Source organism: Brassica napus, chromosome C4, assembly GCF_020379485.1.
Source record: "Brassica napus cultivar Da-Ae chromosome C4, Da-Ae, whole genome shotgun sequence".
In the NCBI taxonomy this organism is placed as follows: domain Eukaryota; kingdom Viridiplantae; phylum Streptophyta; class Magnoliopsida; order Brassicales; family Brassicaceae; genus Brassica; species Brassica napus.
The window spans coordinates 35,996,977-36,017,471 of NC_063447.1; the positions used below are offsets into that span (position 1 = coordinate 35,996,977).

At 42.0% G+C, this 20,495-nt stretch overlaps 1 protein-coding gene across 1 annotated transcript; it reads right to left on the reverse strand.

The window, feature by feature from the left end:
• Nucleotides 1-8,132: 8,132 nt before the first annotated feature.
• On the reverse strand, nucleotides 8,133-8,624 carry LOC111198092 (gibberellin 20 oxidase 3). Its single transcript, XM_022714108.1, has one exon. The coding sequence runs from the start codon at nucleotides 8,622-8,624 to the stop codon at nucleotides 8,133-8,135; it is 492 nt and encodes a 163-aa protein (XP_022569829.1).
• Nucleotides 8,625-20,495: the final 11,871 nt, after the last annotated feature.

Here is a 20,495-nt window from a genome sequence, read left to right on the forward strand (position 1 = left end):
CGCCTCTGAGTATTCATGAAACACAGTTCTGCATGAAACAATCACAAAATAAATATTATTAACTAGATTAGTCACATATATATCTATTCGTGGGATGTCAATATTAATGTCATGCAGATCAACCCGTGTCCAAATACCCCAATCCATAGTGCATTCAACTTTTTTTACGGATTGTATATATATGATAAACGAGAGAGCATAGATAAATATATTTTACACTACTCTTATCATTTAAATTATTTTCATATAGTATATTTATTTTTAATAGTAATCCAACACTTGTGTACATGAATTAACATAGTTGGGAATATCAAATATATAATAAATTGAGATAAAAAAAAAGCAAGGATCACTCAATAGCTTACTATATCAACTAATACAAAGAAAATGAAGGTTAAAGTGTTGGGATAGTTGATTACAAGATTCATTAATTTTGTTTGATATTTCATTGTGCTTAATGTAATAATTAGCTTCTATAATTTCTAAAAAACATAAAAACATAATATTTTGAAGATGTCTTTTTTGTTCTTGTTTTTCTATTTTTCTCTTCATTTGTATTTGAAATTCCTTAAATTATTTTGTTATAGATAATAAAATATATAAGAAAATATTTGTGTTTCAAGTTATTCGTTATTTTTATAGTCTATTAAAACTATTAATTTTGCAAATGTTAAACTAGCCAACTTGCGTCTAAGAGCATGATTATTGGAGGGTTCTTAGAGTGGGGTTCTTAGCGGAATATAAGAATCCGTCTCTTAACTTTTAACTAAAAAAGTTAAGAACCGGCTCTTAAAACTCTTGTTTAACATTTCTAAATTATTGGATTCAGTTCAGTTAAATTCAATTTTAACTGAACTGAATCTGCCGCGGATTCGATTTTATTTTGGTTAGTGCGGACCAGCCCACCACAGATTACAGTTTGTATATATATGTCCAGATCTGCTCCTATACTGGGTTACTCGGACATAACCTGCGGGTTGCAGTCCACTTTGACATCTCAGTATATTTGTTTTAAAAAACAATGAGGAAGAAGATTGTATTACATTTAAAATAAATAGATGTAGATACCAAAAATAAAAATAAAAATAATGTATGATACACTTGTATTCTTATTCAGTTTTTATATTGTCTTTTTTTTTATAACTGGAGATCTCGAACCACTCACTGACAAGACTACTAGTCCCATGAGAAAATCGATACTTATCATTTAAAACGTACATTGTCGCCAACCAATTTTAAAACAACGTGAGGAAATTTGAACCATGTTATAAATCATTATGTGGATGGCCCATAACCAAGACCAAGACAAGGCCCAGCCGTGTCCAAGAGGAGAGAGAGTCGGCGCCCAAGAGGAGAGAGAGTCGGCCGACTTTAGTCTTAGGACGTTTTCCATTTATTTGTTTTAGATCTTTTCCTATTTCATGTTGTATTAGGTTTTGGATAATTTCCTTTTTCTTATACTTTGTAATCCTTATATAAGAAACCTCTATTACTCATTAATAATACACAGAAACAATTCCCCATTCTTTTACAACACGTTATCAGCAAGATCGTCTCTAGATCCCTGAGACAAATCGAAACCTCTCAACCCTAAAAACCCTAAGCCGGCGGCAACCGTAGACAAAACCTTGTCTCGTCTCAACTCCGATCAACCTCAGCCCCTAGACGTCCCCTGTTCAATCTGATCAGACGTCCCCAGCTCACGACCAAGCTCAGACGACCCGATCTCCTCGCAGCTCGCATCCGAGACGCCTCAAGCCCGCGATCGTCCTCAGCTCGCGCCTGCCCAAATCCGCGACCCGATTGGAGACAGCAAGTGTCCGCTTGGAATTTCATTCGTTCCTGATCTATCTCTCTGGTGGTCCGGTTCTAAATCCCCTACAAAGCAAAGGTATAACTTAATCTGAGAACCTAGATTGATCAGAAACCCTAATCCATAATTATGGAAACTTTGATCTTGATCAAAACCCTAAAAACCTACAAGATTAAAAATTGGCAATCTCTTAACTAGAAAGATAGAAATCGATTCCTTAGAACCTAAATTGATTGTTCCTGATTTGATTTTGAGAAACCCTAAGTTTTGGAATCGAAACCCTAAACCCTAAAGAGCTGAATTCAATTTTTATTGATTGAATTGATTGATTTGAGGTTTTATGATTGTTAGATTGATTGAAGTAATCTAATATAGAACTTGAATCCTAAAGACCTTGAAACCTTTAATTAAAACCGGCAGCCTTAGTTTTTAAAGATGAAACCCTAAATTCATAAATCAAATTGCTAAGGTTGTTCGAATTACATATAAATTTGAATTGGATTGCATTCACATTGATTAATGAAATCGACCAGCATGTAGAAAACATACAAATTCGAATCTGATTGCATTAAAACTCATATGGCCGTGTGGCATTAATCTCCCTGGTACATGTAGAATCAAATATTAGGATTGTTCGCACCATGGTCAATTAGTTTTACACGTCCGATCCTATTGCTTGTCCACATAGCCGTGCGGCTTGTTTGTTCGCACCATGGTCGATTAGATTGATTGTGTTCTCATAGATGCGTAAGACAAGTTTGTGGCCGAGCTTGTTATACCATGCGGCCACATGATCACATTGTGAACCTAAATTGAAATGATGATGTGATTCAGATGTCGAAAATCTCAAATAGAGACTATGCAGCCCTTAATCTCTCCGGAGATAACTACTTGCAGTGGGCGCTAGATACAAAGATCAGCTTAAGGTCAAAAGGACTTGGTGATACAATCATCAAGGGCACCAATGAGACCGATAAGAATCAGTATAGGGCTATAAGTATTATACGCCATCACCTCATTGAAGGTCAAAAAGATCAGTACATTACGATGAAAAATCCACTAGAGCTTTGGGATGCTTTACAGCACAGATATGATCACCAGAAAACGGTGTTACTCCCAAAAGCTAGAAATGACTGGAAGAATCTAAGATTCATGGATTATAAGTCAGTGGATGAGTACAATTCGGTCTTGTTTAAGACGGTCTCCATGCTGAGACTTTGTGGTGAAGTAGTAACCGAAGAAGAGTTACTTGAGAAAACATTCTCTACGTTTCATTCCTCAAACATAATCCTGCAGCAGCAGTACCGAATGAAAGGCTTCGCCACATACACTGATCTGATCTCGTGCCTGCTACTGGCCGAGGCAAACAATGAGCTCCTGATGAAGAACAGTGAAGCTAGATCTGTCGGATCTGCCCCATTACCAGAGGCCAATGAAGTTGAAAAGCAAAATCCCAACGAGTGCAATTACATCCAGAATGATAAGAGATCACACGGCAAAGGCCGTGGTGGATACAGAAACCGTGACAATTACTCGAACGGTCGAGATAGGTACTTGGCCGGCCGGAAAGGAAACCACAATAATCGTGGTCGTGGTTCCAATCCCGGCCGGGGCCGAGGCGGTTATGGCCGAGGTCGAGGCGGTATATCCAAACCGTCTTACTCGACCAAATCCGTTTGTCACAGATGTGGGATGAGCAACCATTGGGCCAAGAATTGTAGGACTCCTAAGAACTTATGTGAGCTCTACCAGGAAAGTATTAAAGACAAGAACCCGAAGGCTCATATGGTCCATGATTCCGGTTATGAGGCTGATAAAGAATCTGATGTTGCAAATGACGACCTGATGGACTTTGAGACTTCTGATTGTCTCAAAGACTAAAATTTTCGATACGACTTGTTTATTGCTTTATGATTGTTTTATGATTGATTTGGTGTTTTTAATTTCGGTGTTCTGCAACTTTAATAAATGAAAGTTTTGAAGTCTCTGAGAAATGAAATCTTATTTATAGAAATGAATGACGAAATGAGCATACTCGTGGTGGATAGTGGCACAAGTCATACAATACTTAGAGATAAAAGATATTTCTCAAATCTCACAATGCAAAGTGCAAACGTACACACCATTGCAGGTGTAGCCGGCCTGATTGAAGGTCACGGCCAGGCATATGTATTGATGCCTAAGGGCACTCATCTAGAGATCAAAAATGCCTTGTATTCCCCAAGCTCTAAAAGGAGCCTATTGAGTTTCAAAGACATAAGATTGAACGGTTTCCATCTTGAAACATGGGAAGAAGGAAATAAAGAATTCCTTAACATAATTTTGATCACCAAAGGCTATAAAAGGATCCTAGAAACCTTACCTGCAATGTCTACTGGCCTATACTATACAAAGGTCAGTATGATCGAGGCTAATGCCTGCGACAATTTCACCTTATGGCATAACCGGCTTGGCCATCCCGGTACTAACATGATGCGAAAGTTGATGATGAACTCACAAGGGCACACGTTCAAAGGAGTTGTCCCATACAATCTAACATGTGCAGCATGTGCACAAGGGAAACTCATAACCAGGCCATCACCAGCCAAAATTAATAAAGAGATCATAAATTTTCTGGAAAGGATTCAGGGAGACATATGTGAACCAATACACCCACCTAGTGGGACGTTTCGGTATTTCATGGTCCAGATTGATGCATCGACCAGATGGTCGCATGTCTGCCTACTGTCCACACGAAACTTGGCATTTGCACGCCTGCTTGCTCAAATAATAAGACTGAGAGCACACTTTCCAGACTTTCCTTTAAAGACTATATGTCTAGACAATGTTGGTGAGTTTACGTCCCAGACGTTTAATGACTATTGTATGTCCATGGGGGTAAGTGTAGAACACTCCGTGGCACATGTACATACACAGAACGGCTTGGCCGAATCATTCATTAAACGTATCCAGCTGATAGCCAGACCATTGCTCATGCGGTCTCAGCTCCCGGTATCAGCGTGGGGACATGCCGTATTACATGCAACAGAACTGATTCGCATCAGGCCATCTAGTGAGCATAGATATTCGCCATCCCAGTTACTCACGGGTCATGAGCCAGACGTGTCCCACATCAAAACATTTGGATGTGCCGTCTACGTTCCAATTGTTCCACCACAGAGAACGAAAATGGGACCATAAAGGAGGATGGGAATATACGTAGGATATGACTCCCCAAGTATTATCAAGTATCTTGAGCCAACAACCGGTGATTTGTTTAAGGCCAGATACGCAGACTCACAGTTTGATGAGTCCACATATCCGACCTTAGGGGGAGATAACGGCCGGTTGAGCAAAGAAATCGAATGGTCTCGACCATCAATATCTTGGCAAGATCCTCGGACTAAAGAATGTGATATGGAAGTCCAAAAGATTATACATCTTCAAAATCTAGCTAATCAACTGCCAGATTCATTTGCTGACCCAAATCGAGTGACAAAATCGTATATCCCGGCTTGTAATGCACCAATACGAATAGATGTCCAGAAGGGACAAGGTCAAGTGGCTACAGAGTCTAAACAACGTCTCAAACGTGGTAGACCTATTGGTTCCAAAGATAAACAGCCTCGGAAGTCCAAGAGAGGTGCTGGATCCGAGAGCATCATGGAAACGGTCCAGAACATTGATGGACCGGCCGAGCCGACCCAGACGGTCGAGCCAAGTGAGCCGGCCACGCCATATGATCCGACCGTCCCATATAATGCGGTTCGGGACGCCGAACTTCATGGGACACAAGGGCCGGACAATCAAGAGATCTCTATAAACTATATAATGTCTGGAACGAAATGGAACAGAAATAATATCGACGTCGATGATATTTTTGCTTATAAAGTAGCACTTGAGATCATGGAAAAAGATGAGGATCTAGAACCCACGTCCATATATGAATGCATGCAAAGATCAGAGTGGATCAAATGGAAAGAAGCTATAAACGTGGAGTTAGAATCATTAAAGAAAAGAGGCGTTTTTGGCCCTATAGCCGTGACACCTAGAGATGTCAAACCAGTGGGATACAAATGGGTCTTTGTGAGAAAGAGAAATGAGAAAGGAGAAGTAGTGAGATACAAAGCACGGCTTGTAGCACAAGGATTCTCACAGAGACCAGGAATAGATTATGAGGAAACTTATTCCCCTGTGGTGGATGCAACTACATTACGATACTTGATCAGTCTGGCCGTGAAAGAGAAGCTTGATCTGCGCCTAATGGATGTAGTAACTGCGTATCTGTACGGTCCACTGGATAATGTAATTCATATGAGAGTTCCAGAGGGTATTGAGCTCAAAGATAAGAAAGGTTCTCGAGAACAGCATTGCATTAAGCTGAATAAAGCCTTGTACGGTTTGAAACAATCAGGTCGAATGTGGTACAACCGATTATCAGAGTACCTAATGAAAGAAGGTTATAAGAACGATCCAATAAGTCCATGTATCTTTATAAAGAGAATTGACAGCAAGGGCTTCGTGATTATGTCTGTCTATGTGGACGACCTGAATGTGATTGGAACCCCTGGAGAGATTTCCCAAACGGTCGAATGTCTAAAGAAAGAATTCGAAATGAAAGACTTAGGAAAAACTAAGTTCTGTTTTGTACTGCAATTTGAGTATGTGGATAATGGAATCCTTGTGCATCAAAAGACATATACATAAAAGATACTCAAGCAGTTCAATATGGACAAGGCTCATTCCTTGTCAAGTCCTATGGTCGTGAGGTCCTTAGACCTTGAGAAGGACCCATTCGGACCAAGGAAGCCGGACGACGATATGCTCGGGCCGGAAATACCTTATCTAAGTGCCATTGGAGCCTTAATGTATTTGGCTAGCCATACTAGACCGGTCATAAGTTTTTCCGTGAGTTTACTGTCTAGATTCAGTTCATGTCCGACACTTAGGCACTGGAACGGAATAAAACATCTGTTCAGATATCTACAAGGAACAACCGATCTCGGATTGTTCTATACCGATCGGCCAAAAGAGAACATGGCCGGATATGCAGATGCTGGGTACTTATCTGACCCACACAATGCTAGATCTCAGACAGGTTACGTGTTTATACACGGTGGGGCTGCAGTAAGCTGGCGGTCCACAAAACAAACCTTAGTGGCAACATCATCTAATCATGCCGAGATCATAGCCATGTATGAAGCAAGCCGAGAGCTTGTGTGGTTGAGGAACATGACCGGCCATATTCTTAAAGAGAGTGGCTTGGCCGTGGGAAAGGAAAAAGAAGAACCAACGATCATCTATGAGGACAATGCAGCTTGTATAACTCAGCTCAAAGATGGATACGTTAAGGGAGATAGAACGAAACACATCTTGCCTAAGTTCTTCTTCACTCACGACCTGCAGAATGCTAAAGAAGTTGAAGTGGTTCAGGTTCGGTCCAGTGACAATTCGGCCGATCTGTTCACTAAGTCTCTGCCAACCTCAACGTTCAGGAAGCTGGTTCATCAGATAGGAATGCGCCAGTTGAAGGATCTTCAGTGATGCCTTCATCAGGGGGAGTGTCATGTGTTGTACTCTTTTTCCTGTCTACGGTTTCCATTTTTTTCCCATCTTGGGTTTTTGGTTTTTCTAGAGAGGTTTTGATGAGGTAAACGTCGTGCATGATACAAACCCATATGGTTATGGCATCCAAGGGGGAGTGTTATAAATCATTATGTGGATGGCCCATAACCAAGACCAAGACAAGGCCCAGCCGTGTCCAAGAGGAGAGAGAGTCGGCGCCCAAGAGGAGAGAGAGTCGGCCGACTTTAGTCTTAGGACGTTTTCCATTTATCTGTTTTAGATCTTTTCCTATTTCATGTTGTATTAGGTTTTGGATAATTTTCTTTTTCTTATACTTTGTAATCCTTATATAAGGAACCTTTATTACTCATTAATAATACACAGAAACAATTCCCTATTCTTTTACAACAAACCACGATTTATCAATTTCTTGTATGAATTCTTTTAATCATCAAACTACCATAAGTTTTTTTTTTTTTTTGGATAAAATATTTTCATATAAGTTAGTTAAAACATATATGATTTACTAGTTTATAAATAGTTCTAGATGGCTGATCACTTCTCTGTATTTGAACGATTAATGTTTAAGATTTGTACATATTCTTATCTATCATTTACTAGTTTTGTTTAGTTTTATTTTTATTGGTATACAATTCATATTTTAAATTTATATTTTAGTTTTAAATCAAATTGAATTAAGTAAAATCTAAAACAACTTTTCCAAATACGGAAGGTGTATTATTACCCAAACTCTTCGTTCCCGTCTCCCATTGTCTTAGAAACGTAAATCTTTAACTGTTTCCGTGCCGCTCCTGAACTTCTCCTCTGCAGAGAATCTAAACGTCAATGTTTCCTTCCACGGAAGCTCCGAGTAGAATCTTCCGGCAAAGCTATCGGCGTAACCGGAGATCTCACCCCATTTCCTCTTGGCTTTCTGTTTCTCCGATGCCGGCAAGTCAAAAAAAGTTCCCATACACTTGTAGGCACGTGCTAATATCCCCTCCTGAACTCCATGGTTTGTGACGAGGAAGAAGCCGTGAAGCTTCGCAGCTTCGGACACGAGCCTAGACGCTTGAGAAGTCGCGACATGGTTGTCTTGTCCGGAGAGAAAACTGGAGATGTCGAGGATAGGGACTTGGAGCACTTTGATGTCGGTGGAAGGTTTGTCTTCGTCGGACCATACGTATTCCGATGGTATGTTGCTTGGTTGGTTGTTTAAGACTTTTGCATCGAAGCCTGGATGGGGAAGATTTGTAATGGAGGACATACTGCGGTTTATTTATATGATTATGGTAGAAACTTTCGGAATTATATTTTATGCACTTTGAAAGCTTTTCTCTCGACACTTTGTTGAGATGGCATTTATAGGAGTCGCCATGAAGAGTAATATTAGGTCAAATCTGGAATTTTGTTTATTTTTAAGTTTTATTTGGAGTTCTTAAAAGAAACCACCTTTAAAGTTTTGAGTCTTGACATAAAAACGACGTATATGTATTCTGTTAAATATAATTTGTTTTCTACTGATAAAATATGAGATATTACCATATAGACATACTTTAGTCTTGGACAGTTACACTTTTAGATACTTTCTGCTGGTACTGTACTTTAGACTTGCTTTTTTATTTTGTTTAGACAAAATTGCCATTTGTTGGAAAGAGATAGATAAGACCAAAAAGATACCAGTTTCATTTGTTTCTTTTAAAACACAAGTTACGTTCTCAATTATTTATTAATAAATGTCTCCCTTCTATTCTCTCCCCTTCAGTTACATTCCTTTTTTACTTAACTCACCTTAAACACTTAATTTGAGATTCATGTGGTTAGAAAACAGAGGATGCTAACCACATCCCACGACGTGTACCTCTCCATTATTCAACCAATATGATGTTGAGTGTTTTGCCAACCAAACTCATTATCAAATATCCGTGGATGTATGACAACTACCATAATACTCACGTCATGCTCACCAACCGGAACCCCTCTCCACTAAAGTAACAACCAAATAACATGTAACAACATAACATCCATACCACACCACACCACCTCTGACCCCAATTATCGTACTACCTGACCACGATGCCGCTACGCCTAACCAACAAAACCCAACACACCTCACTGGTTCCACACATCTAGTGACCACATCATTGATGTTGCTGACCACATGTTTCCTACCCCTGACCACACGATCAATGTTGACAGTACATATGAGATTGAATCGCTTCCTCTAAAACATGTATGATGCAAAGATCCGTTCGGGTAGTTTGCAATTTGGCTGGGAAGCCTCGTCGGTAATTAGACAAGCAGAAAGGTGGAATGGATTTAGGGTTTACAATCGAAAAGGAGATAGAAAGATTGCATAAAGCTGAAACCTTTGATTCTTGAGCTGCGGCGGTGAGAAGGAAATTGACGAAATCTAGGGTTCCTAAGAAGACATAGATGAAAAAGTGGATGCAATTGGGTTACGGTCAGGTAAAAATAAAAAGAAATCTAAATTAAAAAAAAGTAACTAAGCTAGTTGTAACTAAGGAATCTAAACGGATCGCCGGCGAGCACGGCCGTGACACGGGCCAGCCCGACCGGTGAGCACGGCCGCGTAGCCGGTCGAGTCGCCGGCGAGCACGGCCGTGTTGCCGGTCGACTCGCCGGCGAGCTCGGCCGTGACACGGGCCAGCTCGCCAGGCGAGCACGGTCGTGTTGCCGGTCGGCTCGCTCGATCGTGCCGCGGATCGGCTCGCCCAGCAACCGCGGCCAATTCTCCGTGGACGATTCTGAACCCGGTCCCATCCCATAACCATGCATCTTCGTCCAAAGTTTCCGTAACTCAGTCTTCGGGTCCGTGGATACGACACCAATGTTCCGTCTAAAAAACATCGTCGAAAGTATTCGGGAAGTTGGGAAGGTTATGTCTCTCGAACAGTTTTCTATTCTTCGTAGTAGAGCAGGTTACGGTTAACTTAACACCAACTGCCTCGGTTATACGAAGAAACAGGGTTCCGTTGGAAGAACCATGCCTATACCAAAGGCTACTTCGCGAGTAAAATCATAAAAACGCTAAAGTCTCGATACGGCCCAAAGAGGGTCCGAATTGCGGACAACGGCCCATCTTTGGTCCCAAAAGACTTGAACCCAAAAACTGGTATGACGGTTTATCGCATCCACGGGAAGAGATAAATGTCAAATTTCCGAAGATAATCACAAAGAAGAAAGAAATATGGAAAAGCCCGCTTCACGACAAATCCAGCCCGAGAAGAGGTTAACCGACCTAAGGAAGAGTATATAAGGAGGACCTAGGACGAAGAGCAGAAGGGGGAGCATTCTAAGAGCAAACTTAATACTTAGAGCAATTTAGGCATTTTTCCGTTTTTACTACCGAGCTGCGACTCGACTAGGTTAGAACTTAGGTGGCTAGACTAGCGAACATACCGACAGCTCTCGTGGCCTAGGATCTTACATGTTGTTCACGCTCAAACGCGAATTCGGAAATAAGACCTCTTTGTTCTCTTTTCGCTCTTTTACGATTTATTACTTTCGAATCTTTCATATTGATTGTGTTGTGCGTGGCCCAGCAGATAACCGGGACCTTCAGGGAAGGCTAGGTTAACTTGGCTTTCCTCCGATTAACAAAACTCGACGGTGTGAATTTCGGTACCCACAGTTTGGCGCTAGAAGGAGGGGGGTACGAATCTATCTCTCTCGCAACCACACACGCTCAGTCCGATATGACGACCAACGCTGACAAAGACACGCAAACGCATGACGGGACTCACGTTGATGCCAACGCTGATAAAACTCCAGCTGGAAACGTATCAACGGTCACTGCCGACGCCGCGATACTAGACCAGATGAAGGAAATGTTCGCCTCCGCTCAGAAAAAGACGGACGAACAAGGAAAACTCGTGGCCTCTCTCGCAAAACAGGTGGAAACCTTAATGGCGAAAGCCAGGAGCAAAGCCCCCACTACAAGAAAACACCGGTATTCCAACGACAAATATCGTCGGTATGTCCTCGGAATAACGGTATTCCGAGGACATACCGACGAGAATGGTCGTCGGTAATTTCTCGTCGGAAAGTAAAATTTCCTCGGAATTTCCTCGGATAATTCGGAGGGAATACCGAGAATTAAAGATTCCGAGGATATTCCGAAGAAACATTTCCTAGGACTGTTCGTCGGTATCTCCTCGGATATTTCCGATGGAACGGTCCTCGGAAACATTCTGAGAGAAAAGAGGTATCGGAATATTCCGACGAACCTCGGCCGTCTGAATATTCCGAGAAACCTTTGCCGTCGGAATATTCCGAGGAAGTGTATCCGTCGGGATATTCCGAGGAGATATGCCCTCGGAATATTCCCAAAAATATTTTTTTTTTAAATTAATTTTTTTTTAATTGAAATTCAAAAATATAAAATTAAAATTGAAATAGAAAACATATTAGATAATATTCAAAGTTGTACATACCAAAATAAAACATTCAGAGTTTTTGAAAAAAAAAAAAGAAACTACGGGAACTGCTCGTTCGGGTACATCCTCTTCATCATCTCCATCATTTGCTCGTTCTGCTTCCTCGTTGCCTCCCATCCCGCCTCTTGATCCGCCATCTTTTGCTCCAACGCAGCTATGCGGTCATCTTTGTCCTTCAACTAGTCCATAAGCACTTCTGGATCAACATAGGGCTGTGGTGCAGAAGGAGGAACCGACCGGGCTCGACGACCCAAACCGACCAAACGTCCCTTCTTCTTTAGAACCGACTAAAATTGAAAATAAACAAATTTAAATAATAGAAAAGATGATAAAATGAAAATAATCCAAGGTAGACATTTCTTCTCTCATACGCAAAGTCGGGATATGTTGATTGGAAATGCTTCCACGCTTTTGCATCTGAAGGATGTCTAATCTCACCATTTGTTGAATGCTCCGCATGCCATCTCATTGGTTGCGCTGTGCGTTCAGACTGATACAACCTCTGCAACCTTTCCGTCAAAGGCAAATACCACATCCTTTTAAATGGCACAGGAACTCTTCCACTCGTATCTTTATAACAAGCCTTTCTACAAAATTTGCATGTAACCCGCTGTTCATCCGCCCTCCAATAAATCATGTAGTTATCGCTGCATACATCTATTACCTGATACGATAAACCAAGACCAGCTACCAGTTTCTGAACCTCGTAGTATGAACCAAGGGCTACATTATCCTCAGATAGAATACCTTTTACAAAATCAGCAATCGCATCCACACAGTCTTCAGCCAAATTATAATATGTTTTAATGCCCATCAGTCTTGTTGCAGATGATAAAGCTGAATGATCATCTCTGCAACCTTCGTACAAGGGTTGCTTTCCAGCATCCAACATATCATAAAATCTCATAGCTTCTTCATTGGGTAAATCTTCCCCTCTAAAATGATCATTTACCATCTGCTCAGTACCTACACCATAATCTACATCCATTCTAATTGGTTCTTCTAACCTAACCGCAGGCTGAGGTTCGCTAGTACTACCATATTCATAATCAGTTTCTCCATGATGATACCAAATTTTGTAACTTCGTGTAAACCCATTCAAATATAGATGAGTCCAAACATCTCACTCTTTAATAATCTTTCTGTTTTTACAATTAGAGCAAGGACATCTTAACATACCCGTTTCTGCTTCCGGTTGTCGTTGAACTAACCCCATGAATTCGGTTATACCTCGTTGGTATTCTTCCGTAAGCAATCTCGTGTTCGGATCAAAATGAGGTCGATCGATCCAAGAACGATAATAATTTGAAGAAGACATGCTTTTTTCAATCAAATTCGTGTGTAAATATAGTATGTGAGAGGATGAAGAAATGGAGTGAATGAAGAGGTTGGGGGTGCGGGTATTTATAGATGAAATGCTGCCGACAGTACCGAGGAAATTCCGACGGAATCCCGACGGCAACGGCTCCTTCCTCAGTATTTCCTCGGAATTTTTTAAATTCCCCAATGGCTCTTTAACGGCTATAATATATCCTCGGATATTCGTCGGTGTTTTCCGAGGACTATGATTTCCTCGGTATTTCGTCGGTATATTCCGAGGAAATTCTGAGGAAACCCAAATTTTGGGTTTTCTCGGAATTTCCTCGGAAATTCGTCGGAATATTCCGAAGATCTCATTTTCCGTCAGAATGTCCGTCAGAATTACGTTGTTTTCTTGTAGTGCCCGTGCGGAACCACAAGATCCCGCCCACAGCGGCATAAGACTTGATTTCGAAACTCCGGGCAATCGAGCTGCACACGCGGACAAGGCTTCCTCAGGCCAAAACCCTGATGAAACGCTCCAGCCAGGTGCACAGCCAACTGCGGAGAACCTTCCACCTCCTACCAGGAGCAACGAAGGAGAAGAAATCGAGCGCATCGACCTGGATATAAGCGACCAGTCCGAGCACTCGGACGACGGTGCTGACATCCACCCAAGAAGAACGCGAAGCCAGTCCGCTCGGCAGGATGCGTCCTTCGAAAACCCCATGACCGAGGAAGAAGAAAACCTCTATTGGGTATAACAGGAGGATCTGACCGAGAAGCAGGACAGAATCCACCGCGGCCAACACAGACAAGCTCACAAGGCTGCCAGAAATCCTGATGAGATCCACGATCTCTGCGAGTACATCGTGAAATCTGCAGCGGAGGTGAAAGCGGAGAAATCACAAATCCACCACGCGATAAGCGCTGCGTCCGAGATCGACAGACTTCTCGAGGAAGCACGCAAAACCCCGTTCACTGCCCGGATTACTGAGACCAACGTCTCGGACCCGGGGAAGATCAAAATTCCCATCTACGATGGCACCACCGACCCGAAAGCGCACCTACAGTCTTTCCAAATCGCGATGGGGAGGTGCAAACTGAAGGAACGCGAACGAGACGCTGGCTACTGCCTCCTCTTCATCGAAAACCTCAAAGGAGCAGCGCTCGAATGGTTTTCTCGCCTAAAACGAAATTCCATCGGAAGTTTCCGCCAACTTGCTTCAGAGTTTCTCAAGCAGTATTCCATGTTCATGGACAGAGAAACCTCGGACGTCGATCTCTGGAGCCTGTCTCAAAGAGAAGACAAGCCACTTCGCGAGTTCATGAATAGATTCAAGCTAGTAATGGCAAGAGTCACCGGGATCAGCGACAAAGTGGCGATCGATGCTCTGAAGAAAACTCTCTGGTACCGGTCGAAATTCCGGCAATGGGTATCCCTCGAAAACCGAGAACGATTCAGGATGCTCTTCATAAGGCAACGGACTTCATCGTAATGGAAGAGGAGATGAAAATCCTCTCCCAGAAGTACAACCCGCAGAAGACGCCCACGAAAAAGAAAAGCTCTCGAAACGACAAGTATGTCCACCACGAGGGAGAAGACATCTAAGGCGAGCACATCTACACTATCAATTCCGAACAAGGGAAGACCTCCGGGAACACCTGGTCCAGGAACCAGTATAAGGATAACTCCTACTGCGTGTTCCACCAGACCAAAGGTCATTCCACTACGAACTGCAAAGTTCTCGGCGCAAGGCTAGCCGCAAAATTCCTCGCTGGCGACCTCTCGAAGGTCACTAGCATAAACAACCTCATCCTGGATTCCGACCGCCCTCCCAGGACTGATAAAGAGTCTCCCGAGAGGGACGCACGCGCAAATCAGTCTGGCGAAAAACGCGGAAGAAGGCAGGATGACCTTGGAGACAATAGTACCCGCCAGAGGATAAACATGATCATTGGAGAATCACAATTCTACCGCGACTCTTTTTCGTCCATCAAGGCCTACGGAAGAAAGGCGGAAACAAGTTCTAACTGGACGACTCGGTCCCTGACCGACAACGCTCCAAACGATACGATTGTTTTCGAGGAGGAAGAAACCGTCGGACTCGATAAACCTCACTGCGACCCGCTGGTCATCGACTTAGTGATTCGAAGTGGGAAGAATCCTCATCGACATAGGCAGCACGGTCAACGTCATTTTCCGCGACACTCTCCGGAGAATGAACATCGAACTCGGGGAAATCATCCCGGAACCAAAACCACTGACCGGTTTTTCGGGCACAACATCAATGACCCTCGAATCGATCAAACTTCCGGTCATGGCAAAGGAAGTCATGAAAATCGTTGACTTCGCTGTAGTCGATAACCCAACCATCTATAATGTTATCATGGGAACCCCATGGATCAACGCAATGAAGGCGGTACCGTCGACTTACCACCTTAGCATCAAGTTCCCAACACCAAACGGAACAGCAGTAATCTGGGGATGCCAGAAACAATCTAGGCTCTGCTTTTTGGCCGAGCATAAGCTACGACAAACTCGGAACACCCATACAGTTAGCCCGAAGCGAGTCAAGAAAACACAGAGTACTCCCGAAGGTTCCACGAAGAGCGATTTGGAATCACTCGCCCAGGTAACGGCTCCAGACATAGATGCGATTCGGAAAACCCGACTCACGGAATAGCCGCCGATTTTACTAAAGCCTCAATGGCCGAAGTAGCAGAAACGGCCATATCCAACGAGTAGGAACGCCCGCATCAACAAAGCAGAACTACGAGATGGCTTGATCCTCGAAAGAGGTACGTAGGCAGCTTGTCCTATTGACAAGTTCAGCTATCCACCTCTCCAAAAAGGGGGGGGGAGTGGGTACGTATACTCGTATACTCCCACAAAGTTCGGAATATCCACACATGTACTCGAAATTTTTGAAACTTTTCCAATAAAACTCATTTTATTACGGTCTCCCGATTCACTTGCAATAAGCCACAACTATCGGAGATTAACCTGAGAAATACCCAAGACAAGGGTCTCCAAACACGCATACCTTTCAAGCAGTCCTTGGATGGGAACTAAGTTAAACAACAATCACTGCGTATCAATGGTCAAGCAAGACCAAATACATCTTCTCTAAAAACGAAGATCGTAACTTTCTCACTACAAAGGATATACCTTTCGGAAAAAGCGAGACGTCGTAAATATTTTCGAGAGATATTATCCAAACACACGGTCCGTCCGCGACTCTAAAAATTTCCCGTCGATTGGCCCCGACGGACAAACCCAAAAACGTTCTCAAAAAAGAACTCGTAGTCTAACCTTTTGTAAAAGTAAAGGTTCTCTTACATCCGACGAGGATACCATAGCGCGTTATACAAGAAATCCGAAATTTTGGTCAGCACTCCAGACGGTCTCTGGAGAGTGCTCGGTTCGTTCCATACAAGTCATATAAGCCGGCGCCAAGTCGCGGACTTTAAATCGGAAAGAACCAGGTGGAAATCGCCCACAGGCAAAACGAGAGCCGATCAGTCGTCGCACAGCCTTAGAGCCGAAAGTAAACCTAGGTCTTGCCCTAAACCCAGTCCTACTGGTCCACTAACATCTCAAGGCATGATACGAGATCTTAAAAACATGCCCCATCGTCTATATCTAATACGCTCACGAAACTTTGCGAAACTCCTAAACGTTTCCGAACGCCCTCGTTCAGTAAGAGCAAACGAACAAGACGATAAACTAAGAGTTAAGATATGAAGTGACTACTCGTATCTTTCCCTCACACTTGGCAGAAGTATAAACTAAAACGCACAGAATGTCAATCATTCATCATATATATAGAAGCCGCAAAAAACGGCTAGGACCCAAAGCCACCAAACGGACGGTCTCAAACACATAGTTCACATAGCCTCGCAAGGCCATAACACACATAAAGCACGGCCGGTCTAAAACACATAGAGCACGGCCGCATTGCCGGTCGAGTCGCCGGCGAGCTCGGCCGTGACACGGGCCAGCTCGCCAGGCGAGCACGGCCGCGATGCCGGTCGACTCACCGGTGAGCTCGGCCGTGACACGGGCCAGCTCGCCCGGCTAGCTCGGCCGTGACACGGGCCAGCTCGCCCGGCGAGCACGGCCGCGTTGCCGGTCGACTGGCCGGCGAGGTCGGCCGTGACACGGGCCAGCTCGCCCGGCGAGCACGGCCGCGTTGCCGGTCGACTGGCTGGCGAGCTCGGCCGTGACACGGGCCAGCTCGCCCGGCGAGCACGGCCGTGTTGCCGGTCGGCTCGCTCGATCATGCCGCGGATCGGCTCGCCCGGCGACCGCGGCCAATTCTCCGTGGACCATTCCGAACCCGGTCCTATCCCATAACCATGCATCTTCGTCCGAAGTTTCCGTAACTCAGTCTTCGGGTCCGTGGATACGACACCAATGTTCCGTCTAAAAAACATCGTCGAAAGTATTCGGGAAGTTGGGAAAGTTATGTCTCTCGAACAGTTTCCTATTCTTCGTAGTAGAGCAGGTTACGGTTAACTTAACACCAACTGCCTCGGCTATCCGAAGAAACAGGGTTCCGTTGGAAGAACCATGCCTATACCAACGGCTACTTCGCGAGTAAAATCATAAAAACGCTACGATACGGCCCAAAGAGGGTCCGAATTGCGGACAACGGCCCATCTTTGGTCCCAAAAGACTTGAACCCAAAAACTGGTATGACGGTTTATCGCATCCGCGGGAAGAGATAAATGTCAAATTTCCGAAGATAATCACAAAGAAGAAGGAAATGTGGAAAAGCCCGCTTCACGACAAATCCGGCCCGAGAAGAGGTAAACCGATCTAAGGAAGAGTATATAAGGAGGACCTAGGACGAAGAGCAGAAGGGGGAGCATTCTAAGAGCAAACTTAATACTTAGAGCAATTTAAGAATTTTTCCGTTTTTACTACCGAGCTGCGACTCGACTAGGTTAGAACTTAGGTGGCTAGACTAGCGAACATACCAACAGCTCTCGTGGCCTAGGATCTTACATGTTGTTCACGCTCAAACGCGAATTCGGAAATAAGACCTCTTTGTTCTCTTTTCGCTCTTTTACGATTTATTACTTTCGAATCTTTCATATTGATTGTGTTGTGCGTGGCCCAGCAGATAACCGGGACCTTCAGGGAAGGCTAAGTTAACTTGGCTTTCCTCCGATTAACAAAACTCGACGGTGTGAATTTCGGTTCCCACAAGTAACTTCATGTAACTAATTTTATTCTACCTCTCCCTGCTATTTTCCATCGTTTCTTCTTCTTCATCTTTTTTTTTTCTGAGTGCAGCAAAATATCCATACAAGTTCACGCCTAACATGTATGAAGTTTTATCTTTCTTGCTTTTTCAATTTTATATTCTCTAATTCTTTTTAATTTTTTGCATGATTAAAGTTGAAGATGATACTATAGTATGATTCTATTTTCAAATCTTAAATCTTTAACAAAAAAGCTCAGAACATTGTCACCAGTTCAGGCAGCTGTAAGTATTATCTGATAATGTGTTATTTACAAACTAGGTACTTACAAATCTGTTTGTTATGCATTGTCTATTTTACAAATATTTTTTTTGTCTTATTCTTGAAATTTCAGGTTGGTGATGTCTTCAGTGGAGTCGAACCCAAAATGTTTATTCTTCTTCTTTTATTTCCTGTTGGGCCTTTTATCTTTTTACTGGAGCATTTATATTTCTACTGAACCTCAGGTATCAAAACTTTTGAATAAATAATTCAAAAAATGTTACTTCAAATTTATTTTAGTTTCACTTTTATTTTTATTATATTTCAAATAAGTACATTTATATTGTAAGAAAGACTTACTTAAATACAAAAAATAAATTTGAACCAAACAAATGGGATAATCTCATCGATCGATCACATTGTTACGCTTTGGTCCATCTTAGTGATCGATCGATGCGTTTTTGGACATAAATACATCGATCGATCCGTTTATAAAAAAACATTCGAGATTTTGAAACCCCAAACACTAGTTCCTCAGAATTTCCTCGGAATATTCCGACGGAATTCTGAGGAAGAAAAGGGTTTCCTCGGAATTTCCTCGGAATATTTCGAGGAAATTCCGAGAAAATAGGGTTTTTAAACCGAAAACAACGTTTTGCGGTTTGAATAACACCTATATAACCCTTATTAAGTGTCTTACGTTCATTATGAAGTCAAAAATTTGTTCATTACCCTATAATAAACACTTTTCCGATTGTATGAACGAAATCCCCACAACATAAGAGAAACACTTATACACTTTAATGAACGGTAAAGGGAATACTTACAATTCGTTTTGAAATTTGTTATTTCATGGTTTATGCTCATCTATACAAAGAATCCTCAATGGTATGCATTACAATTGTATAAGAAATGAAATACGGCAAAAAAACTTGATGTTTTGAAACCCCAAACACTAGTTCCTCGGTATTTCCTCGGAATATTCCGAGGAAATTCCGAGGAACAATATAAATTAATAGAAATACATGCACATGATATTCTTTTTCCTCGAATTAATGAAAATATTCCGAGGAAATTCCGACGGATATTTAAGTGGCCGTCGGAATTTCCTCGGAATATTTTCATTTAACCGGGCAAACAAGCCGCCAAATATTTCGCGAAAATTGAAATTGAAAATACTTAGGGAATTCCGACGGAAAATATCCGTCAGACCCAAGGTTTTATAAACTCGAACCGCATCTTCTTCCCCATTTCTCTCTTCTTTCTCTCCGGCGATCTCTCTCTCCTTCCGGCGTTCTCCACCTTATCTCGCGACGATCTCTCCGGCGAATCCTTTCCATTCCTTTACAAATCATGTAAGGACCTTATCCCACTCTCTTAGGTCCTATTTGTTAGGTTTTTAAGTAGATTTGATGATTTTAGAAGTTTTTTGATAGATTTTTGTTAGGGTGATTGGGTAGGATTGTGATTTGTTGTGTAATAGGTTTAGAATTGTGATTTGGTTGTGTTGAATTGATTTAGAACTTTTTTTATAAATTGTTTATTATTTTTGTATTTACAAAACGTTTATATAAATTCGATTTTACAAAACGTTTTTGTATATAAATTTGATTTTTTGATTTATAAAAGATGATTTCATATTTATAAAAATATTTATATTTATTAAAACTAATTTTGTTTTTATAAAACATTTTTTTGATTTATCAACACTATTTTTTTATTTTTGTATTTATAAAAACTATTTTTAAATATACAAAACGTTCTTTGTATATCAAAGATGAATTCATATTTTAAAATTAATTTTGTATTTATAAAACATTTTTTGATTTATAAACATTATTTTATTATTTTTTGTATTTATAAATACTATTTTGTATTTATAAAAAGATGATTTCATATCTATA